The sequence below is a fragment of the Aspergillus candidus genome, assembly GCF_002847045.1.
Source record: "Aspergillus candidus strain CBS 102.13 unplaced genomic scaffold BDW47scaffold_16, whole genome shotgun sequence".
Classification (NCBI taxonomy): Eukaryota; Fungi; Ascomycota; class Eurotiomycetes; order Eurotiales; family Aspergillaceae; genus Aspergillus; species Aspergillus candidus.
In genome coordinates, this window is record NW_020194021.1 from 359,436 (window position 1) to 384,971 (window position 25,536).

The following is a 25,536-nucleotide window of genomic DNA, read 5'->3' on the forward strand; positions in this document are numbered from 1 at the left end:
CTGCGCCGTGGCGTGCATGACTAGTCTACACCGCCATCAAAAAAGGCTGTGGTTGGTAAACATCCACGGGAGGGGAAAGGGGACGACCGGGGTATGTTGCAGGGGTGTCGCTCTCAATATGGCACTTCTTCGACACTTGATGGGGCCTGCTTCGCGGTTTTTCTTCACCGGGAGTTTCACCTCATTGCAAGTGAGCGCCAGCCCTTGCCTAGAGCTCTAGAGCCAGTACCTGGATCCGCTTTCCACTGGGAAGCGCCTGGTTGTCGATTGTTCTGGCCTCGTGGGAGCATGGGTTAAGATCCGCCCCCACACTGATCGACAAGCGCTTGTATAGGCGACGAACCTAACAGTCATTTGTCCGTCTCAATGGGGCCGGACCGACGCGCTATTTCCAGGACTGTTGACGCAAAGCGCTAACAGCCTGTCAAATTTCAGCAAAATCTGGATGCTGGGATTTAGATAGTCGTGGTGCATAGGGGGGCTGAGGGAGGGGTGTTGGGGTGAATGGCCACAAGTAGAGAAGACGAGGCTGGTTTCATAACCCTGTTAGAACTGACGCTGCGTTTCAGACATCAGATATTTGTATGTCATGTTACTGGATGAATGGATTCTCGACACGAGCCCAGTGCTGGTGTTGAAAGGAACACAGGATCGAGTTCACACCAACGGGTGCCCGAGGGGAACCAGGGACTCAAGCCGACATACACTTATTAACACTTCGTGTAACCAGCCCGATGTGCACATAGATGTAGATAGTGACTGTAGATGCCAAAATAAAGCAAAACGACTTATGTCACCGTCACAGACGGATATGTCGGATCCACGACCCACAGGCCCTGCCCCTAGGCAAGGGGTTGTCCTGTGACCACTATCCCGCGACGTCCAGACGCATACACACAACGGATTTCCCCGACATTGTCTCGCCCACGAGGGATTTGACATCGGTGTTTGATGTGGATCGCTTCCCCTCACCTAATTGGACTGGTTTCTGTCTGTAGAAGTACTTAGCTAGGCTGAACATTGTGTGTCGATCGTCTGCCTGGTAGAATGGTCTACTACTCCATTTCAGGAGTAGACTGGGTGGTGCCACACACTGCTTATCCTGTGCCTGGATGATTGTAGGGCTTTCCCCCGTGGCTGTGGTAAGAAGCTGGGGAAAGAGTTCAGCCGTGGGAAGAAACAGCTGAACAACCGGGGAGCGTACATAGTGCATCACCTAGCGAGAAGACATTACTGGCCTGTCATTTATGCAGATTTATCCCTCTCCTTGGACACAATTAGCTTTTGTATACCATGTTTTTGCTCTCAATATTTAGTGACTCATTCTTTTGGGACAAAAGCACGTATCGAGGACGAAACGACGTCTATTCCCTAGCCTACCATGTCTACCATGACTACTATGTAGTAGCAACTTCCCCTTGCTGAGTACAGCTCATGCACGATTTTATGTACAGATCGACTAATATACACAACCCCATTAAGCACCAGCAGCAGCCTCCAACTCCCTTCTCTCATCAACCGTCAACTCACTCTTCGCACGATCGATTCTCACAAACGCCCCCACAATCACCAACGCCACCCCTGACAACGCAACCTGAAACCAAAACGCGGCACGATAACTCCCCCGCAATCCAAGCGTCTCAGTCTCCACCTGCACGATATCCGCAAACGCCAGCATCAGCGCGATCCCGAAATGCAGCGTGCAGTTTATCAGCGCGCCGGCGAGCCCCTGCCTCTCACGCGGGAGATTCGTCGTGATGAAGATGTTGGTCACGTTGAAACTGATATCGATGCCGATTGTACCACAGATCATGGCGGGGAAGACGAATGCCCAGTAGTTGCCTCCTGGGGGGAGGAGTGCAAAAAGGAGTCCGGAGCCGAGGTAGCCCAGACAGGAGATGATTATCAGGACTGTGCCGTTGAGGAGGTGTAGGATGAAGCCGCCTGTGGCGGAGAGAATGAGGCCCCCTACTGCCATTGGGGTTGCCCAGGCTACTACTTGGAGGGGGGTGGCGCCCATGAGTTGTTCCATGCTGGAAGAAATAGTTAGCAACGAGTATAGTGATAGAAAAAGCGAAAGAAAAGGGGGGGGATGAAAAGGGGTGGGGGGACAGAGAGGGAAGAAGGTAAGAACGAAGGTAAGAACGAAGGAAAAAAGGAAGGGAGGAAAGACTAAAGGAAAGAAAGAGACATACTATAAACAAGCATATAGGAGGTAAATGCCCAAACTCCCATACATACACAACAGCGCAATCACCAACGGCGTCATGTACTTGACAGAGAACAAATCTCCCGGGAGCAACGGGTTTGACACGACCCACCCCTCAACGTACGTCAGCGCCAGCAAGAGCAGCCCCCCGATGACGAGCGTGACATATACGTAAGGGGTGCGCCACTGGTCCGGTGCATGGGCGCTGTCAGCAATGGCGAAGATGAACAGCACGAGCCCAGGCACGAGGAGCGCAGCGCCAGCCCAGTCCATAGACGCCCTGGTCAGCTTGCGGGTGGCAACATAGTCGGACGGGATGGACAAATACGAAGACACAGCGGTGATAGCCGACAAGATAGCGCCAATGAAAAAGTACCAGCTCCAGGAGAGGAACTGGCCGCAGAGGCCAGAGAAGAAAATACCGACGAAGAAGCCGAGTGCGGCACATGCGCCGTAGATGCTAAAGACGAGGTTCTTGCGCGGCCCTGGACGGTAGGTACTTCCGAGAATCATGATGCTGGAGGGGAGAAAGGCGGCGAGGGCGAGACCCTGCAAGGCGCGAAAGACGAACAGCATAAGGTAATTCTGCGAGAAGCCCGCGATGAGGGAGGTGAGGGTCAGCCAGGCCATGCCGCCGACGTAGAGCACGAAGCCGCCGTACATGTCTGCCAGACGGCCGCAGATGAGCAGCGTGGAGGTGACGGCGAGGGACAGGGCCGTGGAAGGCCAGATAGAGAGCGCGGCGGGGATGTCCAGCTCGATGAGGAGGGTGGGGAGGAGCACATTGGAGCCGGAGATGTAGTATTCGGCTAGAATCTGGCTCATGAAGATGGAGAAGCAGAAGGCCCATTCTGACCAGGCGTTGGAGAAGACATCGGGGCGTTTGCGGCCCAGATACTCGATGGTCTCTGAGTCTAGTCGCTGCAGTGGTTGTTGCGAGTCGTCTATTCGCTTCTCTTCGTCGATATGGTTCTGTGCTGCCTCAGGCATGGAGCCATGCGCATTGAACGACATGATAGATGCACGCCATGGAGGGAATTCTGGGAGAGAATTCAAAGAGGAATACTGTATGATATATGACAAGCGGACAGCCACAGCTAACAGACAGCGAATCGCCGGGTCCAGCGGTGTGGTCCAGCCATGTGGGCGGCATCGAAATCTGCGGCCTGCTAGACTGTATCTCGTTAGAGAACTTCCCAGTTTGGAAGCTCGGGGGAGTGGGTCTTCTCCATCAAAATGGCCAACAGACACAGGTCTGAGTGGTTGGACAATGCTGTGGCCTCTGGGTCATCTTGGCGCACTTGTTCAGTTGGCACTTCGTTGTCTTGATTTATTTTGGTCTGGAGTCTGGACAGATGGGAGTCACTGTTGCTGGAGTAATGAATTGGTGGTTCAGTTTTGGAGGAAAGAAAACAGAGCCTAGGTGCAGAACACAAATAGTCAATTCACAATCATGATACATGTAGTCCATTGAAACATTAACCAAGGTGTGAAACAAAAAGTTTGAAAAAGGGAAAAAGGGAAAAACATAAAAAAATGGACTCGCCGGTAATCGAAACCGGGACCTTTCCAATGCAAATGGAATGTTATACCACTAAACCACGAGCCCAGATGACTAACAAGTTCTGACCCAGAGAGTGTGACATACAGCCTGCTTACATTTGTTAATTTCCGATGACCCGCAACAACCGTGTCTCTGCTCTTCACGGGCGCTGTCTATACGGCCTTCCCAGCAGTATTTGTGTTCCCTAACATATCATAGACTTATGGGTTAATTATTGGGATTTTACTCTATGACATATTGGGAAATTGTACATCTACTTGGTTTGACGATAGATACTCCAACAACCGACTTCATTGCTCTGCTATCTAGACCTCCACCTATTCTTACTGCAAGCTAAACCTATGATCGGGATGGATCCCTCCATACGGAGTAGATCTCTATAAACCACAGATATCTATCTCACAGCTCAAGACGACCAAACCGATCGAACTTCAAAATCATATACTCCTCCCAGCGAGTTTTCTCCGCCGTCACCTGTTCCCGCAGGCCCTCAACCTGGACCGACAAAGAAGCCTTAGAAGCCTTAGCCGCCCCAGGCGGCAGCACCTCCTGCTTCGTCTTAACAACCTCAGTCGTAGTCAAGACGCGACCGTTCGCGCCGATTGCCTCAGCTGACACGGCATGCACAGCCCTAGAGCCCAGATCCAACGCCGTTTCGAACCCAGTGCGCTCCGCCTCGCCGAGGAACTCGCGCGACCCGTACTGATCAACGGCCGCGTAGAACCGCCACACCTTAGTCTCGGTGTCGCCATTCCACGACACATACGCTGTAGTCCCATCGTCGTTGACCAGCGACACCAGCGCGGGCGTCTCATGCGGCAGTCCCGTCCAGTTGTACCGGAAAGCGCGGTAGTTCTCGACGCCGGCGCCCAAGTCGCCCGAGTCCATGTACGCATGGAAGATAGGCGTTCCATCCGGTCGGAACTCGGTCATGGCGCCCTCAGAGCCCCAGTTGACGAGCGCATTGCCACCAGGCAGCAGCTGGGTACTTCCCTGGCTCTTGGAGAGCAGGCCGTCAGGGGGCTGGAAGGCCTGCACGATACGCGCGGACCACGACTTCGTATCGACCTCGATGATCTTGCCCTGCGAGAACGGATGCGTGTGCACCTCGTGCCCGCGACCGTCTTCGGTGCCGTGCGCGGCGTTGTCGTACAAAGAGATGACTTCCTTCGAGCCGTCCTTGGACACGAAGCGCGCGTGGTGCTGGAAGCAGAAGGCGACGTTGTCGCCGAGCTGGAAGTCGGACTTCGTCCCGCCTAGGCGCCAGATGATCTCGCCCGTGGACCCGTCGATCTTGTGCACGGCGCAGGCGTCGCGCGCGGACACAAGGTAGTTGCCTTCGGAGTCTTTGTCGACGGAGTTGATGTGGAAGTAGTCCCATGCGTCGGAGGAGTTGTAGCCGGAGCCGGCTTGGCCGGGGTTGATGGGCAGGATGGCCTCTGTCCTGGATTAGCGGTGCTAGGTGGGTAATCAATAAGGCTAACGTACCATCAGGCAGGACATGCTCCAGACTGGACCACTCGAAGAGAAGCTCTCCCGTTTCAATGTCAAGTTCTGTGCCCGTTAGCGTTAAGAAACTCAGCGAACCCGGCGCGAATCTCACCCTGGATGATTGCATCCACGATCCACTGCTGCTCCGGACTCGCTCCCCAAGGGGTCAAATCCATCGGCACAGGCTGGTAGATCTGGATAAGGGCAGTCTCCTCGTTGATCACGTGGAACTCGTGCTTATCCGTAATCTTGTGATTGCCAGCGCGCAGCTCGCGGATCGTCTCATAGTGCTGGTCCAAGAAGGTGGTGTGACCATGACCATGACCATAACCGGGGTTATGGTCACCCTCAAAGCAAAACAGCACGTCCTTGCCCTTCCAGCGCGCCATCTGGAAATTGGTCGCCCAGATAGAGTAGTAGCTGTAGCCGGACCAGACGAGCTCGCCGTCATCGCGGAAGATATACGGTGCCGCCTGGCGGGGGCCGTGCATCTCGCCCGCTTTGTCGGGGAAGCCAGCGAAGGGGGCCACGAACAGGAGACCCTGTTCGACATCGGATGTCGCCGGGATAGTGATGTTCAGACGCGGCGGCGCCAAATCCGAACGCGACTTAAACTGCCAGTCGGCGGCTGCCAGCGAGGGCAGCAGCGCGGTGAGCCAGAACGAGCGCATGCTGAGTGCTGCGAGCACGGAGATCAGCCCCGGATCGAGTCATGATGTTGCGGAGAGGGTACATTAACCTTTGGGTGGTACTCTGCACTGGACCTATCTCAGGTTTTTACAATGTTTGTTGGGTGGGTATTCGTGGTGTGAGAGACAATGAACAAGTGAGGGGAACGGACGTTTTATATATGGCGGGGATGGTAATAATATGGGTCTGCCAAGCCCTAACTCTAGAATCACATCATCGCAATCCATCTTCCCCACCGCGATTCCTTGCCTATTCGGGTCCCCGACACTGCGTAACCGCTCTTACTGGACTGGCTCAATGTCTTGGTCTATGGTGCATTTCGGTGGGAAATGACATTATTGCGGGTACCAAGGTCCATGAAGGATGGTGCTGGCTGTCGTCTGGTACATCCAACAGCAGAAAGTATATGGGAAATTAAGGTAACCTTAGAAATTGGGAAGATTCTATAATTGAGGTCCATGGACTTGAAAATAGCCCTCAAAATCGGATGTGCCATGACAGAGCCACCAAACAAATCGTGAAGGCTTCTCTCCACGCATGAGACAATGATATGGTTGATATGGGCAATCCGTAATATATATACAGGGCAGTGATTGCCTATTAGAAAACGTTATAAACATTTACCACCTAGCTATAAAACATATCATAACCTCTTTGGTTTTCGCAAGTAATCCTATTGAAGAGACATGCGACCGGGTAACATGTAGGCTGCCTTAAAGTTTTTTGGCGCATTGATTGTTATTTTGACTCTCGATGTTTTTGAAACTATTCGTAACCTTTTATAGCTTCAAAGATTATTAATATTGTACAATTGTGAGACATGCATTCGGCCATCAGCAGCTGACCTATAACTTTCGCATGTAAATGACTGCTTTGACTCTGTGTTTTTTTGCAACCATTCACAACTTTTGCAAATCGATATCGCTACTGTTTTGACCATTTTCATCTGGCCTCTCACAAACATTATCAGTATTTAGACCACTTCATCATTCCACGCACGCTAAACAGCTTATTATCTGCAGCAAGCCCGGCAAAGAAAAGTACATTACCAGAAGCAGTCATGAATCCAATCCCAGCACGATTCTATCGTGTCCAGCACGATGGTTCCTATACGATTTTCGACCACGTGGATGGGTTCGAATCCCCAGGCCACTACCAGATGGCATATTCATTCTGGCTCAACAGGGGCAAACTGGAGTCTCATCTTAACTGGAAAGCTCGTTCAGACCAGCCGACTCCGTTCATCTCTGTATTTGACAACCTGGGTAAGCTATTTACGCGGTCAGCCATATCCAAATGTACCTCTTTACTGATCCTTCTCGTCTTCGCAGGTGACGCAAATGACCGGGCCCTTTTACTTCGCCAACGCAATACTGGTGTCTTCGTGGCGGAAATTGATACCTCGTCATTGCAGGGTGCGGTTCTGGATATCGAGTTTGCTGAAGGAGTCATTAAACTGCCTGTCTGGGTTAACGAAGAATCCGGCGTAACTATTGTATCCACTAGTGCGGTTCGAACGCATCTAGAGGTCGGTTTGAGTGTGAGCCAGGAGTCGGAGTGGTTTGCGCTGGATCACATCCCTTATTCTATGATCCGTGGCATCAGAAACTACTGATACTACACTCATCTTTGATGCCCTGCGGGTCAATTAATGAGTTGGTCTAGTCTATGGGATATATTTTGGTGCACAGATCAAGGTGACGATCGTCCATATGGGAGTGTGAAAACAAGTAGACTACGGAGCATGTGTGGGAAGGAATCTCACGTCCTACACTTGGGAAATTGAAAACATGGCCAACCATGACTCCATGACCATAAACCACTTCTAGGGCCTGTAATATGTGGAGTGACTGCAATCGGTCAACATTTGACATGCAGAGTCTCTTCCACACAACCTGTGTTTAAATCTTTAGCCTTTTCCATTCCTCTTCATAGTCTCCGGTTTTCATCATCATCGCCATTTTTTACTGATCTACCCATTGTTCTGCAGAACATCTATTCTAGTCGAAGCTAGTTGTATAGACTAAACTAGCTGTGCAACTATGGGAGCTCCAGGCTTTCTGATAACGTCCTGTCCAATGGCATTAGGTAGTGATATTAGTCGTTATTTTATTTTCTAGTGTTTTATTTGCTTGTGTGACTGGTGTGTCCTGTATGAAACAGCTGGTGTCACTTGTCTGGTTAGAGTGTCATACCTATAATGGATGAATGGTGGAAGGTCCAAGAAGGTCAACCTATTAGGTAGTGTCTACCACGTCGTCGAATGATTGTGTATCCGGTGCACGCCCGGCCGGCTTGGTGTGGATATCAAGACATTAGTGCCTGAAAATGGGTACTCACATTGAATTTCCAGGACAGGACCAGCCACCTCACCGATTACTACAGCAATATCGGACTCATATATTGAATGACTACATGTCTGCTCTACCAACGCAAATGACGATATTATATCAATAAAGTCATATCCCCAACGCCACCACCAACTCAAGGGATCTCATCATATACACTTTCCTTTGCAGGTCGTATCAGAAACTCGCCCGACACCTTCTCCGGCAACTGATTCCTCTCCGCCCACTCGCGCACAGCCTCAAAATTGCGACACACATGCACCGAGTTGAAGTCGACAAACGGCTCCGGGTGGTCAGGATACACCCAGATCTGCCCGAAGATTCCAAAGTCGACTGTGCACATGAGCTGTTGGCGGAGGATGTCGAGACAGTGCGCTATCCATATTAGCATCACTACTACATAGGGTGTCTCGTAGGGAAGAGGAAACGCACAGATATGCTTGCGCACAATATACCCCTCGTTCTTGAAAGAGCCGTCGCCGCGTGCACGGTAGTACTCGTAGTTGTAGTAGAGTGCTTGGCGGAGAAGGTTCTGCAGGCGCGAATACTTAACATATATTCCTCATCTGACTATAGAGGATGGAAATGATACCAGACAGTGAAGATGGTGCAGGCCCTCGACGTGCGCGGGAAACCCACCGCCGTGGCTGGGACTGATCTGAACGTGGTCTTTGGAGAGGCCGGATTTGAAGGCTTTTTGGACGGATATGCGGATTCCGCGGTCTAAGAAGAATTAGCTACTTCTGATACACTTGGACTGTACACACAATTCACTCCTATGGAGTCCCACGCTGCGTCGACGGCAGGACTGGCCTCCTGGCGGAAGATGTTCTCTTTTAGGAACGAGCCATTGAAGGTCTGGTCATAGTATTTGATGCCGATGGTTTTGACCAGTGGGGCTATCCTGGATTGTTAGTAGGGTCGGCGGTTGGTGGATTGATGGACATACAGTATTTGGATGTGCGGAGCGCGCAGAGTGAGTTCGAGTCTTGAACGTGTTGGCCTGTGAAATATCCTAGCACGTATGTGGATGCGGTGACTACGATGAAAAGGACAATCAACGTAGTAGTTGGACAGGCTATGACATACTGTTTGGAATGCTTTTTCCGGGATGTAGCTTCGGCGAGGAGTCGCTCGCCGGACTCGTGGGTGGGGATAGGATGATGCATTCTGGGTTGGGAACGTCTGAATTGAAGAGCTTCTTGCTGAAATATGATTGAGTCACTAGCTTTCTGAGTGACTTGTATGTAAGTCGCGCATACTCTAGCTTGTGACGTTCCGTCGACGACGGCAGACAACAGGCGCGAGATACGTCGGATGTAACTCGGGAGGCTGTGGGACAGCTGTTGCAGTGTGAGGCGGACTGATAGCGACATTTTGCTGAGATGCATGTCTACTATATGGGCATTTATTCATTTACTGAAAGTCGATGAATCTATATTCCGCAACCATGGACAGCTAGCTAAATATCACAACGCTGCTCCTATCCGCCCTGTCCAACAGGACGGAACTTGGAACAGCCTCACCGTCCTGAAACACTGGGGAATCGTCTCGACATTGAATTCCCTTTAAAAGTAGATATAACGTAAGTATGAGCCCATCTCCGTAGACATTCTTCGGTATATCCACACACACGTCGATTCGCTGTCGGTTTAAAATGCATTTTACATCCTCCATCCTCACCCTTGGCAGTCTTCTGTCCGCTCATGCCCTTCCCCATGGGCCAAGCAAACCACATATTTCCAACAAAGCCATTGTCAAGATCCAGTACATTAGTGACAGGCAATCCAACTACAGCTACGGAGCCCAGCCCTCCATCGGCCCGTCTCAAGGGCTCGTACGGATGGATGGAGCCGTACCGTCTGTATCCTCAATGGCTATTCCCTGGCCTAGCTCTCGTCCTTTGCCGAGCTATCATGCCTCGTCGAGCCCCCCCTCTATGTCGAGGCCTCTTTCCTCGCCGTTGTTTATTCCGTCGGGTGCTCCACTATTAACCAGTGCTATGCCCTCGCCTTGGGCTCCCGAACCCACGCCCATCGAGCCCACCTCTCCTTCCAGCTCTGCTCCGATTCCGACAGCCGAGCCACCCAAAGATGATCCCACGGATTTTGGCAACTACGGCAATTACGGCAACTACGGACGCTATGAGCAGTACTCGTCGTATGGGTCGTATCGCAAGAGAGACGGAGAGTCCAAGCATCGACAGTGATCGTTGATGAGGAGACTGGGTTAGTAGTAGTAGAGTGTGACGCGGTTATCATTGATGTGTAATGGAAGCTATTTCTGACAGGTCATATCGGTAGAAAATAGTAACAAAATTAACGTGTGCAGGATTCGGCTCCGATCACGGGAGCTACTTGCCCTAGTTGACACTTAGTGAGAATGGACGACAACATTAACCGCCTTGGCCACGCCACGCATCTAAACATAATCAATTGGTAAACTGTAAAGAAGCACCATCCTAATAAGTGCAGTGTTGGCTATCTCAGATTACATGATCATGCAAGGATCACAATAGACCACATTTGATTCGCCCGATTCGCCAATACAATGCACCTGCATTCCCCGCCACCAGATACAACACTATCAAGAGCGGATGCTCATCAACTGCCCAATCAGGCTTGATCGGCATCTCTCCCCCAAACGAGCGCTAGATTCGGGGTCGGCTCCACCACTCCATCTAACCAGCAGGTCTTGGTTTCTCCGCCCGTGTCGGAGTCACGCCGATCGCGGCGGCCCCCGAGGTTGCCCTTTACCCACCTTCTTAGTCCCTGAAACCCTTTCCCCAGTTTCTTCTTTTCTCCAACATTTCTCTCCCCATTGCTGTTGCTGTCGCCGTTTCTGCCAATGATGGGTTTCTTAAAAGAAACCAAGGTCGATTCGGGACCGGACGCCGATGCGCAGTTCGGTGAGAAGGATGCCGAACAGTCGACTTCGCCATCCCTTACGGCACAGTCTGCCATCGATGAGCGCAAGCTCATGGCCAAGATCGACTGGCATGTGGTGCCTGCGCTGTGTGTGATGTATCTATTTGCTTTTTTGGATCGGTGGGTGCCAACTTCGCTTTGCGCATTGATTACAGTATGTACCGAGTGGTATTGACTTTTGCAGGGTGAATATTAGCAATGCGGCTATCCTAGGGTTGAAGGAGGACCTCGACATCGAGACGGGTACGAAGTACAATGCGGCGTTGACGATTTTCTTCGTGCCGTATATTATCTTCGAGGTATTTATCTATGCTTGTTCAAGTTCAATGATTATTAGCTCGGCTTTACTAACGATGTACCTCATTCAGATCCCATCGAACGTGCTGATGAAGAAGCTCAAGCCGCACATCTGGCGTACGCTCCATTCTCTTCATCACCTTGCTTGGATATCGCTAAAGCTACGACAGTGTCACTGTGCATGTTCGCCTTCGGCGTCGTGATGATCTGCCAGGGCCTCGTCTCCAACTGGGGCGGTCTCATGACCACGCGCTTTTTCCTCGGTGTGTTCGAAACGGGTCTCTTCCCTGGGTGTACGTCAACCGAGTCCATCGCTCCATACAATCCGCGATACAGTAATTGATATAAGATAGGCTTCTACCTTATGGGCATGTGGTACAAACGCAGCGAAGCGCAAAAGCGCTTCAGCTTCTTCTTCAGCTCCACCACCCTAGCCGGCGCCTTCGGCGGCATTCTCGCGTACGGCCTCGGGCAGATGGACGGTATCCGCGGCTACGGCGGCTGGCGCTGGGTGTTCATCATCGAAGGGCTGATGACCTGCGTTGTCGGCATTATCGCCTTTTTCGTCGTGTGTGACTTCCCCGAAGACGCGAAGTGGTTGACGGAAGAGGAGCGCGATTTTGTGCGCGCCAAACTCGCCGCTGATACGGGCGAGGCTGCGGCTCACAAGTCGCTCGGCGTGCGCGATGTGCTCGCTGTGTTCAAGGATTATAAGATCTTTATCGGCGGGTGGATGTATTTCGGGCAGGTTGTTACGGCGTATGGGTATGCGTACTTTGCGCCGACGATTATCAAGTCTTATGGTTATGACCGTACGTCGTACCCTTTTTTCTGCCCCCCCATTTCCGCTTCGTCGCTGGTACGTACCATACAATGGCTAATACGATACAGCTGTCAAAACGCAATTATACTCCATTCCACCCTGGGCCGCCGCGTTCGGCTTCTCCATGTGCATGGCGTTCCTGTCGGACCGACTACGCCATCGGTTCGCATTCGCGCTGGTCCCCATGGTCATCGCCATGATCGGCTATGCCGTCCTGCTGAATGTTACCGACCCGGCAAAGCACATGGTACAGTATGGTGCGCTGTTCTTGGTCACCAGTGGCTGCTACAGTGCGATGCCGGTGCTGGTGTGCTGGTTCGCGATGAACCTGGGGGGTCATCGGCGGAGGAGTGTGGGGACGGCCTGGCAGATTGGGTTTGGAAATAGTATGTTTGCCCTTCATCGAGCCCTCTCGTTATGTCGTTCTTATTGTTGAAATGCTAATCTGTTCAGTCGGCGGCATCATCTCGACGTACTCGTTTCTGGAGCAGGACGCCCCGCTGTACCGCAACGGGTACATCATCAGCGTGTCCTTCTTGGCCTTTTCGGCTGCCATGGCCATCGTATATTTGGGTGCCGTGATGTGGGATAACCATCGGCGCGATAACATGGCCGTCGACTCTGGAGTTGCAGCAGAGATAGAGGAGGACGCCGGCGACATGGCGCCTACCTATCGGTATAATTATTGAGTTTCGGTTTTCATGTCAGACAACGCGTTGACCAGGGTCGGCTACAAGCCGATACCGGACTCATGTGATTGGTGAGTGGGTCTATTCCCCGAGTGGGTCTCGGTTTAGCTTAGTGCGGGGAAACTCGGACTCGAAACGATCTTGTATACCGTCGAGGAGATATCATGATATCGGGCGTTCAAACAGATATACTGACGCCACACGGCAGAGCGATATGGTTTTATGGCTCGCTGCGTCTCATGTAATATAGTCCCTGCAGATCCACTAGCCAATGGCATTATTTATAGATCTATACAAAGAATACATGTTTGCCATTGACTACTTCTTTGTTATTCAATACAAAGTGGGTATATATATCCCCTCAACTACCGTTGACGAGCGTGATCCCCCATTTCTCCTACAAATATCCCCTGCAACCCTGGAATGATACCTCTCGTAAATATCTGTTCGCCCAACCCCAAATCTTATAATACGATTCTATAGTACACATCCACCACCGAAAATGCCTTCACTGTTTTCGTTGCCCCCCGAGCTCTTTCTTCAAATCACCTCCTACCTCCCTGCCAGTACCATCAGCAGTCTAGCACAAACTAACTCTACCGCATCTGCTACTATCAAGCCCATGCTATATCGTAAGAATATCATGGAAGGTAAGGGCAGTGCACTCGTGCATCTAGCCGACGGCGACCATATAGATGAGCTGAGAAACTACATTCACAGTGAGATGCGATTCCGCCTTTTTGAGCGCCGTAAACTGCGCACTGAAAATGTGTGGTTTGCATACGACCCCGGCCTCATAACTTGCACCAGATCACAGTACCAGTCCCGCCGTCGCTACCAGGTCTATGAACATGCTAACTACGGCCCTCTAGTCCGCGCCGTCCACCGCGGCGCCCACGAGATTGTGAGCCTCCTGATCATGATGGGGTTCGACCCCGCCGTGAAACCTGGCACTCCGCACCGCTGCCTTCTTGCATACGCCGCATTGAACGGGCAATTGGAAATCACAGAGGCGATCCTCGACAAACTACGAACCTCCGAAAAGGGCTGCCCGACTTACTTCATTGAGGAGGCCGTCTCCGCCGCGGCGACAAATAGCCACCCACTTGTGATACGGCATCTCCTCAGCAACGTACACAGGGAGTCGCGCACACGCGCCAGTACCCTCATTAGAGAACTCTGCCGCGCGAACCTCCCTGGTGCTATTGTTGGGGGACGCATCTCGGTATCCCAGGCGCTGCTGGTGTGGCTGCGCACGGTGGACTTTTACAGTCATCAATTTCATGGGACTCCGCTGCAACTCGCTGTCCGTAATGGCTATGGCACGATTGTTCGCATGTTGCTGATGAAAGGGGCGAAGCCTGACCTTGTTCTTCCGCAGATGAACATGGAGGAGGGGTCGCCTCTGACAGAGGCGGCTCGTTTGGGCTATGAGGCAATTATTGACGCCCTTACTGTTGCAGGGGCAAGGGATGACATTCGGGATGCTAGAGGGCTACACGCGAAAGACTACTTGAAACGGAACAAGGAGAGAAGGGAGCAGGAAGAGAGGGACAGACAACGGGCACGGGAGGCGCAGGCAGAGCAGCAAGAGGCTCTGAGAAGACTCAGTCGAGCCGAACACACCTTTGACACACCTGGGGCTATCAATGCGAGGATTACTGCGACGTGCACGTGTGGCTCCAGCTATTTTCATGACAGATAGTGGTTTGACTTGAAAGTGTACTACTACTGCATAGAGGGACTTGGGTTAGGGAGTTACGCTAGATTGGTTGGGGGTTTGCTGTGCATTATATAGACTGATTTGCTTATATATCGTAGATATGAGATGTAAGATATTATTGTGAAAACATGCATTATGGTGGATGAAGATCGTTATGCAAGTACAAGTCAACAAATTTTATGGAGTCTCTTTTTATATTAGATCATTCCATACAAACATCTTCCTTCGTATAGACACAGTAAAGGTAAACTACATTGATTGATCATAGTATGTCAATAAGTAATAATAAACGCAGTTCATTGATCAGATATGCTGCTCTCCTCTATCAGTCAACCTACAATTAATTTGTCCCTCTCCCTTTAAGAGTTCTCTAGAACCCATATATCTAACACCCTCAATCCTCTACAACTGATCATCACACTTATATTATTCGATCTTTATGGGCATAGTCTCCGACCATCGCGCCCTCGCGGCCGAGACCGGGCCTTTCGGTATCTGCGTCGTCTAAAACCTCCTGACTCTCCGCGGATTTATTCCACAATACAGGGGTCCATCCCCGCATTTGCACCCCCCGAGAGGTTCGAAGCCCTCCCAGGCCCGCGGCTCTGCCGGGCGTCAATTATGGAGTGTAGGGATTCAGTATTCCATGAATGTTGTTATTTTCTTCTTCATTTTCTTTATCCGCATTATCTTTTTCATCTTCTTTGTTATGAACTTCTTTGTGCTTTTCTTTATACGCTTCTTTGTTCCCTTCTGTATTGGCTTCTTTGTTCCCTTTTGCATTCCCTTCCTTGTTCTCTTCTTTGTTCTCCCAGTTGCACTTTCTACTAAACTTTAGGATTTAGGACGTCATATATCACTACTGCTACTATACTCCACATGTTATATGCAAATTGACTATATTAAACATGAATCACGGTGTCACCATTGTATTTACTCTATTGAATAGCTCACTACATGATGTACAACATTTGAAGTATACCTTAACGAGATCTAATGAAATAAATATATACAAACTCCAAACCAATAACATACACTAATCCAAGACCCAAGACGCCCGCCGACAAGACCGTTCCAAATCAGCAACAGCACCCACCCGATCTGACAACCATCCCGACGTGAATCCCTCACGCGGGGACCCCAACTTCGGCATCGGCGACGTCCAACACCGCCCCTCTGCAAACACATACTGCACGCACTTGGCGTCGCTCACGCACAACGACCGACACTCCACCATACTGATCGCCTCCTCAACGGGCGCATCTTCCGGCCCTGCCTCCCCATGTGAGTCCCAGTCCTGGCGGATCCCGCTCATCTTCCCCTTCACCAAATTCTGGAATACATCCGCGTATAGCAAGCGCGAGTTCCCCGCCGCGCGCCAGCGCTGCTCGAACTCCGCTAGCTCGCGCACCTCCTCCGGCGTCAGGTGGTGGAACGCCACAGGCGCATAACACCACGGCTTCTTGCCGTACCCCTCATTGAAGTAGTCAAATTCCCCGGGCGGCTCCCGCTGCAGATGCGGCCACGCCCAGAGCAGACTCACCCCCGCTTCATTCAGCAGCTGGCCCAGCACGCAGTCGCCTGCCCACTGTCCCGCCGTGAACTCGTCCCACCGCGCCACATTCGACTGCCACAGGTCATCGGCTGCGGCCAGCGCCGCCTGCGACAGCACGAACCCCGACCCGCCGTGCCCGAACAGCACGTCGCCGATCTGCATCTGGTTGCCCAGGTAGTACGGCCGCTGGGGGTCGAACTGCGCCAGCCAGGTGACCAGGTTCGCCCACACCGGGTAGGTGTCCGCTTCCATGAAGACATACCATTTGGCGTGGGGCATGGCGGCCCGTGTGCGGTTCACCATCGGGAGGAACTTCCACTTGTCGAGTTTCCAACCCGGGTTGTTCTGTTTCCCGAAGTTGCTGTTCACATCCTGCGTGAGGTCTGTGTCTGTTAGGCCGCCGCGCCCCGTGGCGCGTACCCGGTTGTAGAGGTCGAATTCGGGGAGGGTTTCCCGGAGAGCGAGGGGCATGTCGCGCAGGACGTCGTATGTTTGGGCTTCCCCGATGTGTTCGTCGGTGTCGCTGAAGATGACGTAGTGGGGGATGCAGCGGAGGGTGGTTTCGAGGTGGACGGGGACTTTGTCGCGGGCTTCGGTGACGCCTGTTTTAAGCACGACTAGGATGTCGTCCATGGCGGGGAGTGAGGAGCAAGAGGGTTGTTGTGGCTTTTTGGCATTGTAGTAGTGGGCTCTGGTGTTGGTGTTGGTGTTGGTGTTTGGGGGGGTGGTTGCGGTTGCGGTGGGTGGCGCGTATGCAGGGGGGAAGACATGTTGGTTTTCGTTCCGCAGGACGATCTGATGCGTGGCGTCGTCGCTGTCGCCCACATTTCGGTATATTAAATAGACGATGAGCAGACTGAGCAGCAGGCCGAATCCGGAGACTCGGCGCTGGCGTGGTGTCCGGCGCGCTGGGCGAAAGGCGGTGCTGCTGCTCATGACGAGATGCGGCACAACCAACGGAGACGTCGGAGAGGAGGAGTTAGACTGGGGGAGGGATGGCAATTAATATTATGATTGTGATTCGGGATCGGCATGCCCCGTGGGTCATCGCTCGTGCAATCAAAGCGCCTCCCCGTGGCGATAATGTCGATCTTTACCCTATCCTTGGGGGATCCTGGGAGAGGGGAACTAACGCGACGATCAGGGATGAGGGTTGTGTCTTTCGATCAGGGACGATACTTATTTACTGACTGACTTATTCCGTCATTCGTACAGAAGACAAAGCACTAAAACAGCACTAGGCATCCCTGATGGACCTGAAGATGGAAGATCGTTCCATGGTTGACGTGTCGTGGATGTAACTGGAGCCCACAGCCCTATCTGATGTCATCTTTGCCCCTCGAACCGTTTAAGAATCTGCCTAACAGAGAATCACTCCGACCCAATTATTCTCGGATCCATTTATCAGGGGCCCATATAATTTCCCCCTATGAGTCGCATCGGATGGCTGCAATCCAATTCCGGTGAGGGTTAAAAACCACCCAACGCGACCTATACCCACAGAATAATCACCGAATGCATCTCTTCCGCAGATACTCATAATCCGGCATCGACTCCAACACAGCCTGCTCAATCCATCCAGCCACCTCCTCCCCAAACTCCTCCCTCCACTTCTCCGCCTCGACAGCAACATCCACCGTGGCAGGCGCCTTCCCCTTGACAATCCCCGACGACTGATCCAACGTCCCTAGCATCACCTTCGCCGCAGCAACCTGCATCTCATTCTCGGCCGCCTGCGCGTGTTTTGACTCGCCTTTCTCCCCGGCCCACTCAAACTGCACTGCCTCCGAATCCAACCCCGCCGTCTCGCAGAACCGCTCCACAGCCGCTGGACTGTGGATCACCTCGTGCGCGTCGATGACAACCGGCGCCGCGCTTCCTGCGCCGCCTTCCCGCCGCTGCACAACAGCCCAGTCGTAGAGCGCCCGCGTCCACCGCAGCGTCATGTTCGTCCGCGACGCCCCCCGCACCCCGTCCGTGTCGAGGTACCCCAAGACACTGAGCTGGGACATCGCGCGGTAGAAGCTCGGCCACGCCAGCGCCGGATGCCGGATGATGAACGCCAGTCGCCAGGTGCGCAGGTACTCGTCCGACATGACGGTGTTGTTGCCAGGCGAGTACGTCTGTGTGGGGCCGTAGCGCTCGGGAATCCGCGGGCGGAACGCATCGTGGTGTTCTACTGTGCTCGGGGTCGGCAGTGTCTGGTCGAATGCGGCGGGGTTGAGCATCCAGAAGGCGTGCTCTTTGGCGAACATCGTCTTGGACTGCTGCGTGGCGGCGGTGGCGCATTCTTCGAGCGTGTCAAAGCAGGACTGGAAGGCGGCGCCGATGCCGGTTTTTGTGGCCTCCGGCCAGGTGTCGATCGGTCTGGCCGGGAGCCCGTCCATTGTCGCGGCTAGGAAGGCCGGGTAGTAGAAGTAGCCATGTTTTTGGTTGGTGTGAACATTGGGTTGGTGGTCGATGTCGAGGATCTTGACGAAGAGGTTGGAGGCTGTGCGGGGGACGCTGACCAGGAGGAGGCGATCGGGTTGGTGATCGGCATGGGCGGTGACTGTCATTTTACAGGTAGGTACCTCTAGGTAGTAGGTACTAGTAGAAGATCTGTATAGATCTGTAGATCTGATCTCAAACGACCTTAATAGGTAAGGTAGATAAACAGTAGATTCAGGCAAAGATGATTGGTTGCAAGAAGCTTAACTCAAGCAATGGCTCATCCCGCGGGCAGATGGCGTGATTATATAGGTATCAGATCGCCCTAATATATATAGATATCTTCTATCCCACCATGGTATGTGTCACTTCCCCTCGCTTCCCCCGCCGTTAAAAGCCGACGCTGTGGGTCGGATATCTGGACCAGTTATGCCACAGAACCAGATACATGCCTCACTTTGATTGGGCTGGTGTGGAGATCGGCCATATCCTCGCTCCTCTAGGAAAGAAATCAGTACCCCATGAGGTTTAGGGCTCGGGGCTCGGGGCTCGGGTTTTGTACTTGTCTCCGCTTACATTATTTCCATGGAATGTCGGCCTTGCTTTGTCCGAGGAATTGGATGACTTTTACGTGTCTTTCGAGGATTGGGGAAGTAGAAAGAAGGTTTTATAGTTTTACTGGTGCGCAGCCTTATTGTCCCTGAGGTGGTATGTAGTCAGATGAGAGCATGTCTGGTTGGTCGGCTGCCGCTGCAGCGAACCTTGGCGCAGTGTAGTACATACTCCGATGTAAGTTTGCGGCTTATTCCAGGCTACATGTTTGATAGGTCTTGGGTTGTAACAATTGTATTGCTTTTAGTGCATTTGATTGCAGTCAAACTTCTCTGGAAGTATATTTGACATTTCTCGAGACATGTGCTTATTTCCTGAATACGGACGGGTAGTCAAGTGCTAAGACTAAAGTTAGTTTAGATTCTTATTAAAATGTAATAGTTTAAATACCCTTGTCGATCAAAAGATATACTTAGTTATTCTAGTCTTTGGTCTAGACAACGATTCATGGTCCACATCCACAGCCACAGTAGCGTTTATAGACTCAGTGGCGGTGAATGAGTCACGCCGATCAGGCTATAAGTCGACAAGGCTACTTACTCTTAGACAACTAGAATGATCCACAACGATATATATAAGAATACGCTCCATACTGTAGCACAATACAGTAACAGATCCACAAAGTCTATCTTCCACCATGACGCTCGAAGTAAACCCCCCAGTCTCCATCGCTCACCCGTTTTCCAGAGATCCCACCGTCCGTTTAAACCGTCGTTCCAAGCCTAGAAGAGTCGAGCAGGCGCGACGTAAACACCGACCTCCGCCCCCTCCAGTGGAATTCGACCCGGCTGCATGTGCCCTACTTGATAGGTACCTCTCCCACTGCGTATGTATCATAATGTTATGATGTATTAAAAACAAAAAAGAATCTTCTCCCTCCCCAGCGAAATCCGCACCACGATCTACTACCACCTCCTCGTCCAACCCACCAAATGGGATCTTACCCACCGCAAAGACTGCGACCCATTCAGACCAGGCCCTCCCGGCCCCCGAACATTCACCTCAGGTCTCATTCCTCCAGCCTACCCCTCCCTTCCCTTCGTTGAAGAAGACCTCCGCCAGAACCTCTGCGCCTACTGCCGCAGCGGGAGCTACCAGTTTGAAAGCCAGTCTATCTGCGTCTCGCCCGCAAGAAGTCAATGGGCCCCGCCGCATACGAATCCTTTCCTCTGTGACCTGTGCTATGCGGAGCTTGTACGTAGCCACCGCGAGCCATGCCCGCCGCTTGATTCGCTGTCGTGCCTATGTGCGCGGCGGCGGAATCTCTCATTCCTGCTCTTGAACAGACAGATTCATCGCGAAGCGGGATTTGTTTTTTGGACGGAGAACTGCTTTTCATTCGAGAAGCCCGCCCTGTTGATCGACTTTATGGCTGTTTTGAGGCCCGAGGTCTGCGATCTGATTTCTAGGGTGTCGCTTATGACGAGCGTTGACGAAGACGGGGACGAGGAGGCCGTCTTTGACCGTCCGAAGGTCGTCGTTCGGGCCTTGAAATTGCTGGGACAGTGCCGCAACCTCATGCACCTCGAGCTCGACGAGGCCTTTCTGTCTCATGTGAGGTTCGTGCGAGCCTTGCGGGGTGTAAAAGTCGGGAGAAGTGTCATTTTCGTGAGACGATCCACGCGTCGAGAGCTAATCTCAACGGAGTTTATGATGGAGCCTATCTGGGGCAAGGTGGCAATGCGTAGTGTCGTGGTGGATTCGTTAGCGGAACAGATGGCTTGGTCTATGTCCCATCGACGGCCGCTGACCCGGCGGTGTGTGAAGCGGCTTTTTGAGCGTAGGGAGAGGATGAGACTGGGGCTGGTTGATACGGATGATGAATTGGGGGAGGGATCAGAGAGTGGATGATTGATTGTTGTCTTTTGCACTATCCACTAGTTTGGAATTTGGGGTGACTGACAATACGTCAGGTTTCTCATACAGCCTGCACTTTATTGCCCTTATGACAATATTGATTTCCTGAGCCAGAGATCAACCTGACGTATGAGTCAATGCTTCTTCCATTTTTCCTTCCCTCCCCTACATGTAGCCGCGTGGCGTTTTGCCGCCGTATACTCAAGCACCATACAATGTTGAGCAGCTTCCTTGGATGGGGTATAATATAATATCGCTATGCATACGACGATATAAGACATTGCTTTCTTGAATATAATAGTGGGATAACTCAGCACGATGATATTAGAAAGAAATATCATTGGCAGAGCTAAGGAACGATGTAAGTCAACAAGATCTTCCAGAAGATCAAGGGCTTGTGCGGTCAGGTGATTGAACATTTGGCTCAACACTACGGTTTACATGAATGAGGATACAAAAGTTTGTTCCTTTTTAAAAAGAACTGTAATTGTAAAAGATTTCCGCCATTCATACTTCTTTCCAGTATCATACTTTTCAGAAAAGCCCACTGAGCCAGTAATAATTTCAAAGCACTAGGTACGTAGATGACCCCTGATGTTGGTCATTCCACTTAATTTGGTACTCCTCAAATATTTTTTGCCATTTTTGGACTGCATTTACATTGGAATAAGTGAAGAGCAGCCTTGTTGTATATTCCGCGAATGTTGGGATCGACACGGCCCGTTTCCAGCAACGCCCTGACGTTGGCATTGTGTCCACAACTAGCGGCCAGAGTGAGAGCAGTTGATCCATCCCGACTCCTTGCGTTGACATCGACTCGCTCGCTGCGGACAAGCTCCTCAAACGCCTCACTGATATAATAGAACTAGGGCCCATTCCGACCTCCCTCGACGTTTGAGTCAACTTGTATTGCGGTACCACTATGGACAGGCCCCAGGAGGCTTGTCACGAACTAAGCCATAATTGATACGGCTTATGATCCTAGAAGACACTTCCCAATTTTAGTCTTATTCTTATCTTTGATTGGGTTATTCAAATTGGACTTGTATCTCGTTCTATCTGGTCGCAGTGTTCTACTTCCTACACTGACAAATAAATTTTCAGAACAACTTGCTACTGTAAGAAAGATCGGAGAAACGTTTAGGAATATGTCACCATGTCGGAATTAGATACAATTAGACAAGTACTAGAGCAAGGCAATTAGCTCTTGACCAGAACACCCCGATACCGCATCTTCCCCTCATCCAACGTCTTCAATGCATTCTGGGCGCCCTCGGCCGTCATAGGGAACGTCATAGTCACAGGCTTAATGTTATGCAAAGCAGCAAAGTCGAGCATTTTCTGATGGACTGCCCGAGAAGCAACAATCGCGCCCTGCACCCGCAAGCCCTGCCCAATGACAGCCATCTGAGGAACCGCAAAATCGCCCTGCGCGACCGTCAACGGCAAGATCGTGGCTCTAGGCTTCAACACGGGTAGGAAAAGGTTCCAATCAGGCGGGAAGCTCGTCGTCACGACCAAGTGATCCACCTGCCGGCCAACAGCCAGCTCCTTGACGCCCTTGGTCGCGTAGAACTCATGCGCCCCCAGTTTCAACGCTTCCTCTTTCTTGTGGTCCGTCCCAGAGAACACCACCACCTCGCAGCCCATCTTGTTCGCGAACTGGATTGCCAGGTGGCCGAGTCCGCCGACGCCGACGATACCCACCCGCGATGTGGGCTGCACGCCCCCGACATGCATCGCGTTAAAGACAGTCGACCCGCCGCACATGAGCGGCGCCGCATCCTGGCTGGACAGCCCGTCGGGGATACGGAAGAGGAAAGCCTCGCGCCAGACCACGTGGGTGCCGAAAGAGCCCTCGTCTTGGTCAGCATACCCGTACATCTCTCTCTGGGGACAGAACGTCTCCCATCCGGAGAGACATTGCTCGCAATTTTCGCAGCTGGAGTGCACGTATCCGAACCCGACGCGGTCGTTCTTCTTTAGGGAGTGAACTTCAGGGCCGACTTCCTCCACGACGCCCGCGCCTTCGTGGCCCAGGACCATGTCGACGGTCTGGTAGTGTAGGTCTGTGCCGCATACGCCCGAATGCGTCAACTTGACGAGGACCTGGTCTTTCGCGAGGGGGCCGCGCTCCGTCGTGGATTCTTTGATGGTCCCATCGCTGGATCCTTTGTAGACTGTGAAGGAGTGACCCATGATGATTTCGTGATGTTTGAGGAAGACAATTGATGAGCTTGAGTGTGATGGCACATACAGAATTGGGTCACCGTGTACGTTAAATACCCAATGGTGGATGATATAATCTAGGCGACCCTCCATCGATGCATTCAAAAGCGAGGTACGGTGACATCACCATAGCATAGGTGTGGAGCAGGCCCACCTCAGCCACGATTTAGAGATGCGATACCAGTTTCTTGAGTCGCCACATCGCGATCATAGCATCTCCATTGCTCGATATGGTGCCGATCTTGTCCATAGTGGACTGTCTCCTGTTCGCTCTTAGTCGGCGTAAAATCGCGGCTGACTCGCTGGCTCATTGATCCGCGATAGAAGCTAAAGGGAAAGAGTTGCCTACCAGAGAACGACCCACATAACCGCGATCGTATCTCAGCTACCCCACAGTATCTTAAATATTACTAGCAGAGGCGAAGGGATAACCCATTTGTTTCCAGCCGCAATTGATCAGCGAGAGAAGAAACGGAGACCTTCGGCTTTAGGGCTTCAGGCTTCTCACATGATCAAAATGTGTAGTGAGTTCCCCAACCTGACTAGTGCGGTCGCATATTTTGTTGTTTGTAGATCTTTCGCTATCCATGGCAATAGAAAATAACACATCACAATCATCTCAATCATAGATGGGTATCGTAACTTCAACTTATCGTAAAAGGGTTCTGACATTCGAGCTGGACTCATACAGCTCATACTCCTTTGCGGGAGCGGCATAAAAGCGCATAATCAATCAGGTGACATTTGTGATTACATCTTGGGCATGTCGCACATCTGTACTCTTTGACCCTGTCAAACTTTTCCCTCATCACCCTCGTCGTGGGTATTCTTGTCCAACTACAATATACGAAATTCATTTCTCCCGGAGGAATACCGATGCAGTCAACTCGACTAATTCTGTCATAGAAAACCCTGGGTCCGGCTATCATTTGCTCTTTGAAGGATTCCCTTCTGACCTGGGACACGACAACTAGGCAATCATATACAGGGTTTCTACGCAATCAACTCACAGAAATATTCTGTTATCGACTATGCGACGAAAGCGATGGATCAGCCTCGGGGCGCATGGCTGCACCGTGCGAGCCATCGCCTGGACAGTGGACGTGGACACCGTTCACTAGATTCAAACGTCGGACCATAGAAATTGAACGGTACTTATCGGTTTGGATGTTTATATTGGAAGGATTGGTTTAATATGGGAGGGCGCTTGTAGAATCGCGCTCGCCCGCGGCTTCGCATTGTCCGCGCCTCGGGTTAGTGTCGATTGCACGATAACCCCTGGAATAGTCCTTGTTCGCGGCCTATAACTCTTTCTGACACCATCCCATCCTTCCTGATATATATGCGACTACGTCGGCGGCTAACATTAAATGAAACACAAGAGAGGGTCACCGACTGGAAAAACCCCCATCTAAGACAAGAATCATTGGCCCGATAGGATGGCAGGCGCTGGCTACAAGCCTAACACAGCTTGTCGACCGATAGCCCCCCTTCAATCGGGGCGACCTGGCGCGTCGAAAGGATGCCAGTAATGACCTAGAGCCCACATTCAGGGGAGATTTACGCGGGGTGCCCCGCCAATCCTCTCGACCAGCCTGGCTTATCGCCGGGTCGATCCCTTGATGAAGCTCCGACATCCAGAGGAATTTAATGACGAATATGGGCCTACATTTGGCTAGACTGTAACTGAGTTTGACAGGATCTTGTTGCGTGAGGCAGGGCGTCTGGCCCCCATCGACTGAACACCATTCGCGTTTTCTTCAGACCACAACCCTGTTAGGGGCAGATCGGCAAGCCCTGCGAGCACATGTCTTCAACCGGCCCGGAATATCGAATGCTCATCACCACACTCTATTTTCCTTCCCTTAATTGAGTATTATTCAAGGCGGCGGCAGATGTAAAACACCTGTCGGGCGGAATGTCTCATACTTTGACGGGCTGGTCGGAGAAAACTCACTGTGTTTGGCCTCGATCCTGCGAGGGTTGTGTGGGGACACCACACCGGGCCGGTCATGTTGTATAAAGTCCGTTCCAAGGGACACATCTCAAACAGTGGGCATGCGACACACCGAAGGATTTGGATCGACGTTCG

At 51.9% G+C, this 25,536-nt stretch overlaps 11 protein-coding genes and 1 non-coding gene across 12 annotated transcripts; 5 read left to right on the forward strand and 7 right to left on the reverse strand.

Moving 5' to 3' along the window:
- Positions 1-1,464: 1,464 nt before the first annotated feature.
- Positions 1,465-3,277, reverse strand: BDW47DRAFT_104165 (putative MFS multidrug transporter). The gene is made up of 2 exons (XM_024812261.1): positions 2,196-3,277; positions 1,465-2,033 (listed from the first exon to the last, which is right to left on the reverse strand). The coding sequence occupies exons 1-2, from the start codon at positions 3,221-3,223 to the stop codon at positions 1,478-1,480; spliced, it is 1,584 nt and encodes a 527-aa protein (XP_024673050.1). The 5' UTR covers positions 3,224-3,277; the 3' UTR covers positions 1,465-1,477.
- A 469-nt stretch (positions 3,278-3,746) lies between these two features.
- Positions 3,747-3,818, reverse strand: BDW47DRAFT_t61. The gene has a single exon. It is a non-coding gene; the product is annotated as a tRNA-Ala (tRNA).
- Positions 3,819-4,046: 228 nt separating this feature from the next.
- Positions 4,047-6,038, reverse strand: BDW47DRAFT_104166 (arylsulfotransferase family protein). Its single transcript, XM_024812262.1, has 3 exons — positions 5,377-6,038; positions 5,262-5,327; positions 4,047-5,212 (listed from the first exon to the last, which is right to left on the reverse strand). The coding sequence occupies exons 1-3, from the start codon at positions 5,933-5,935 to the stop codon at positions 4,173-4,175; spliced, it is 1,665 nt and encodes a 554-aa protein (XP_024673051.1). The 5' UTR covers positions 5,936-6,038; the 3' UTR covers positions 4,047-4,172.
- Positions 6,039-7,014: 976 nt separating this feature from the next.
- On the forward strand, positions 7,015-7,569 carry BDW47DRAFT_124961 (uncharacterized protein; the record flags this gene model as incomplete). Its single annotated transcript, XM_024816326.1, has 2 exons — positions 7,015-7,219; positions 7,286-7,569. 2 exons carry the CDS (start codon positions 7,015-7,017, stop codon positions 7,567-7,569), a joined length of 489 nt encoding a protein of 162 aa, XP_024673052.1.
- An 869-nt stretch (positions 7,570-8,438) lies between these two features.
- Positions 8,439-9,471, reverse strand: BDW47DRAFT_124962 (oxidase ustYa family protein; the record flags this gene model as incomplete). The annotated part of the gene is made up of 5 exons (XM_024816327.1): positions 8,439-8,677; positions 8,735-8,834; positions 8,895-9,025; positions 9,070-9,201; positions 9,252-9,471. 5 exons carry the CDS (start codon positions 9,469-9,471, stop codon positions 8,439-8,441), a joined length of 822 nt encoding a protein of 273 aa, XP_024673053.1.
- Positions 9,472-9,959: 488 nt separating this feature from the next.
- On the forward strand, positions 9,960-10,511 carry BDW47DRAFT_124963 (uncharacterized protein; the record flags this gene model as incomplete). The annotated part of the gene is made up of 1 exon (XM_024816328.1): positions 9,960-10,511. The coding sequence occupies one exon, from the start codon at positions 9,960-9,962 to the stop codon at positions 10,509-10,511; it is 552 nt and encodes a 183-aa protein (XP_024673054.1).
- Positions 10,512-11,121: 610 nt separating this feature from the next.
- On the forward strand, positions 11,122-13,296 carry BDW47DRAFT_104168 (MFS transporter). Its single transcript, XM_024812263.1, has 7 exons — positions 11,122-11,349; positions 11,414-11,528; positions 11,598-11,643; positions 11,697-11,819; positions 11,880-12,338; positions 12,418-12,735; positions 12,803-13,296. Exons 1-7 carry the CDS (start codon positions 11,150-11,152, stop codon positions 13,036-13,038), a joined length of 1,497 nt encoding a protein of 498 aa, XP_024673055.1. The 5' UTR covers positions 11,122-11,149; the 3' UTR covers positions 13,039-13,296.
- A 466-nt stretch (positions 13,297-13,762) lies between these two features.
- On the forward strand, positions 13,763-14,743 carry BDW47DRAFT_116940 (ankyrin repeat domain-containing protein; the record flags this gene model as incomplete). The annotated part of the gene is made up of 1 exon (XM_024815004.1): positions 13,763-14,743. The coding sequence occupies one exon, from the start codon at positions 13,763-13,765 to the stop codon at positions 14,741-14,743; it is 981 nt and encodes a 326-aa protein (XP_024673056.1).
- Positions 14,744-15,719: 976 nt separating this feature from the next.
- BDW47DRAFT_104169 (uncharacterized protein) lies at positions 15,720-17,474 on the reverse strand. The gene has a single exon (XM_024812264.1). The coding sequence runs from the start codon at positions 17,250-17,252 to the stop codon at positions 15,798-15,800; it is 1,455 nt and encodes a 484-aa protein (XP_024673057.1). The 5' UTR covers positions 17,253-17,474; the 3' UTR covers positions 15,720-15,797.
- Positions 17,475-17,541: 67 nt separating this feature from the next.
- On the reverse strand, positions 17,542-19,020 carry BDW47DRAFT_19224 (uncharacterized protein). Its single transcript, XM_024818414.1, has one exon. The coding sequence runs from the start codon at positions 18,872-18,874 to the stop codon at positions 17,825-17,827; it is 1,050 nt and encodes a 349-aa protein (XP_024673058.1). The 5' UTR covers positions 18,875-19,020; the 3' UTR covers positions 17,542-17,824.
- A 968-nt stretch (positions 19,021-19,988) lies between these two features.
- Positions 19,989-21,435, forward strand: BDW47DRAFT_104172 (uncharacterized protein). The gene is made up of 2 exons (XM_024812265.1): positions 19,989-20,168; positions 20,225-21,435. The coding sequence occupies exons 1-2, from the start codon at positions 19,996-19,998 to the stop codon at positions 21,207-21,209; spliced, it is 1,158 nt and encodes a 385-aa protein (XP_024673059.1). The 5' UTR covers positions 19,989-19,995; the 3' UTR covers positions 21,210-21,435.
- Positions 21,436-22,270: 835 nt separating this feature from the next.
- Positions 22,271-23,481, reverse strand: BDW47DRAFT_104173 (NAD(P)-dependent alcohol dehydrogenase). Its single transcript, XM_024812266.1, has one exon. The coding sequence runs from the start codon at positions 23,412-23,414 to the stop codon at positions 22,416-22,418; it is 999 nt and encodes a 332-aa protein (XP_024673060.1). The 5' UTR covers positions 23,415-23,481; the 3' UTR covers positions 22,271-22,415.
- Positions 23,482-25,536: the final 2,055 nt, after the last annotated feature.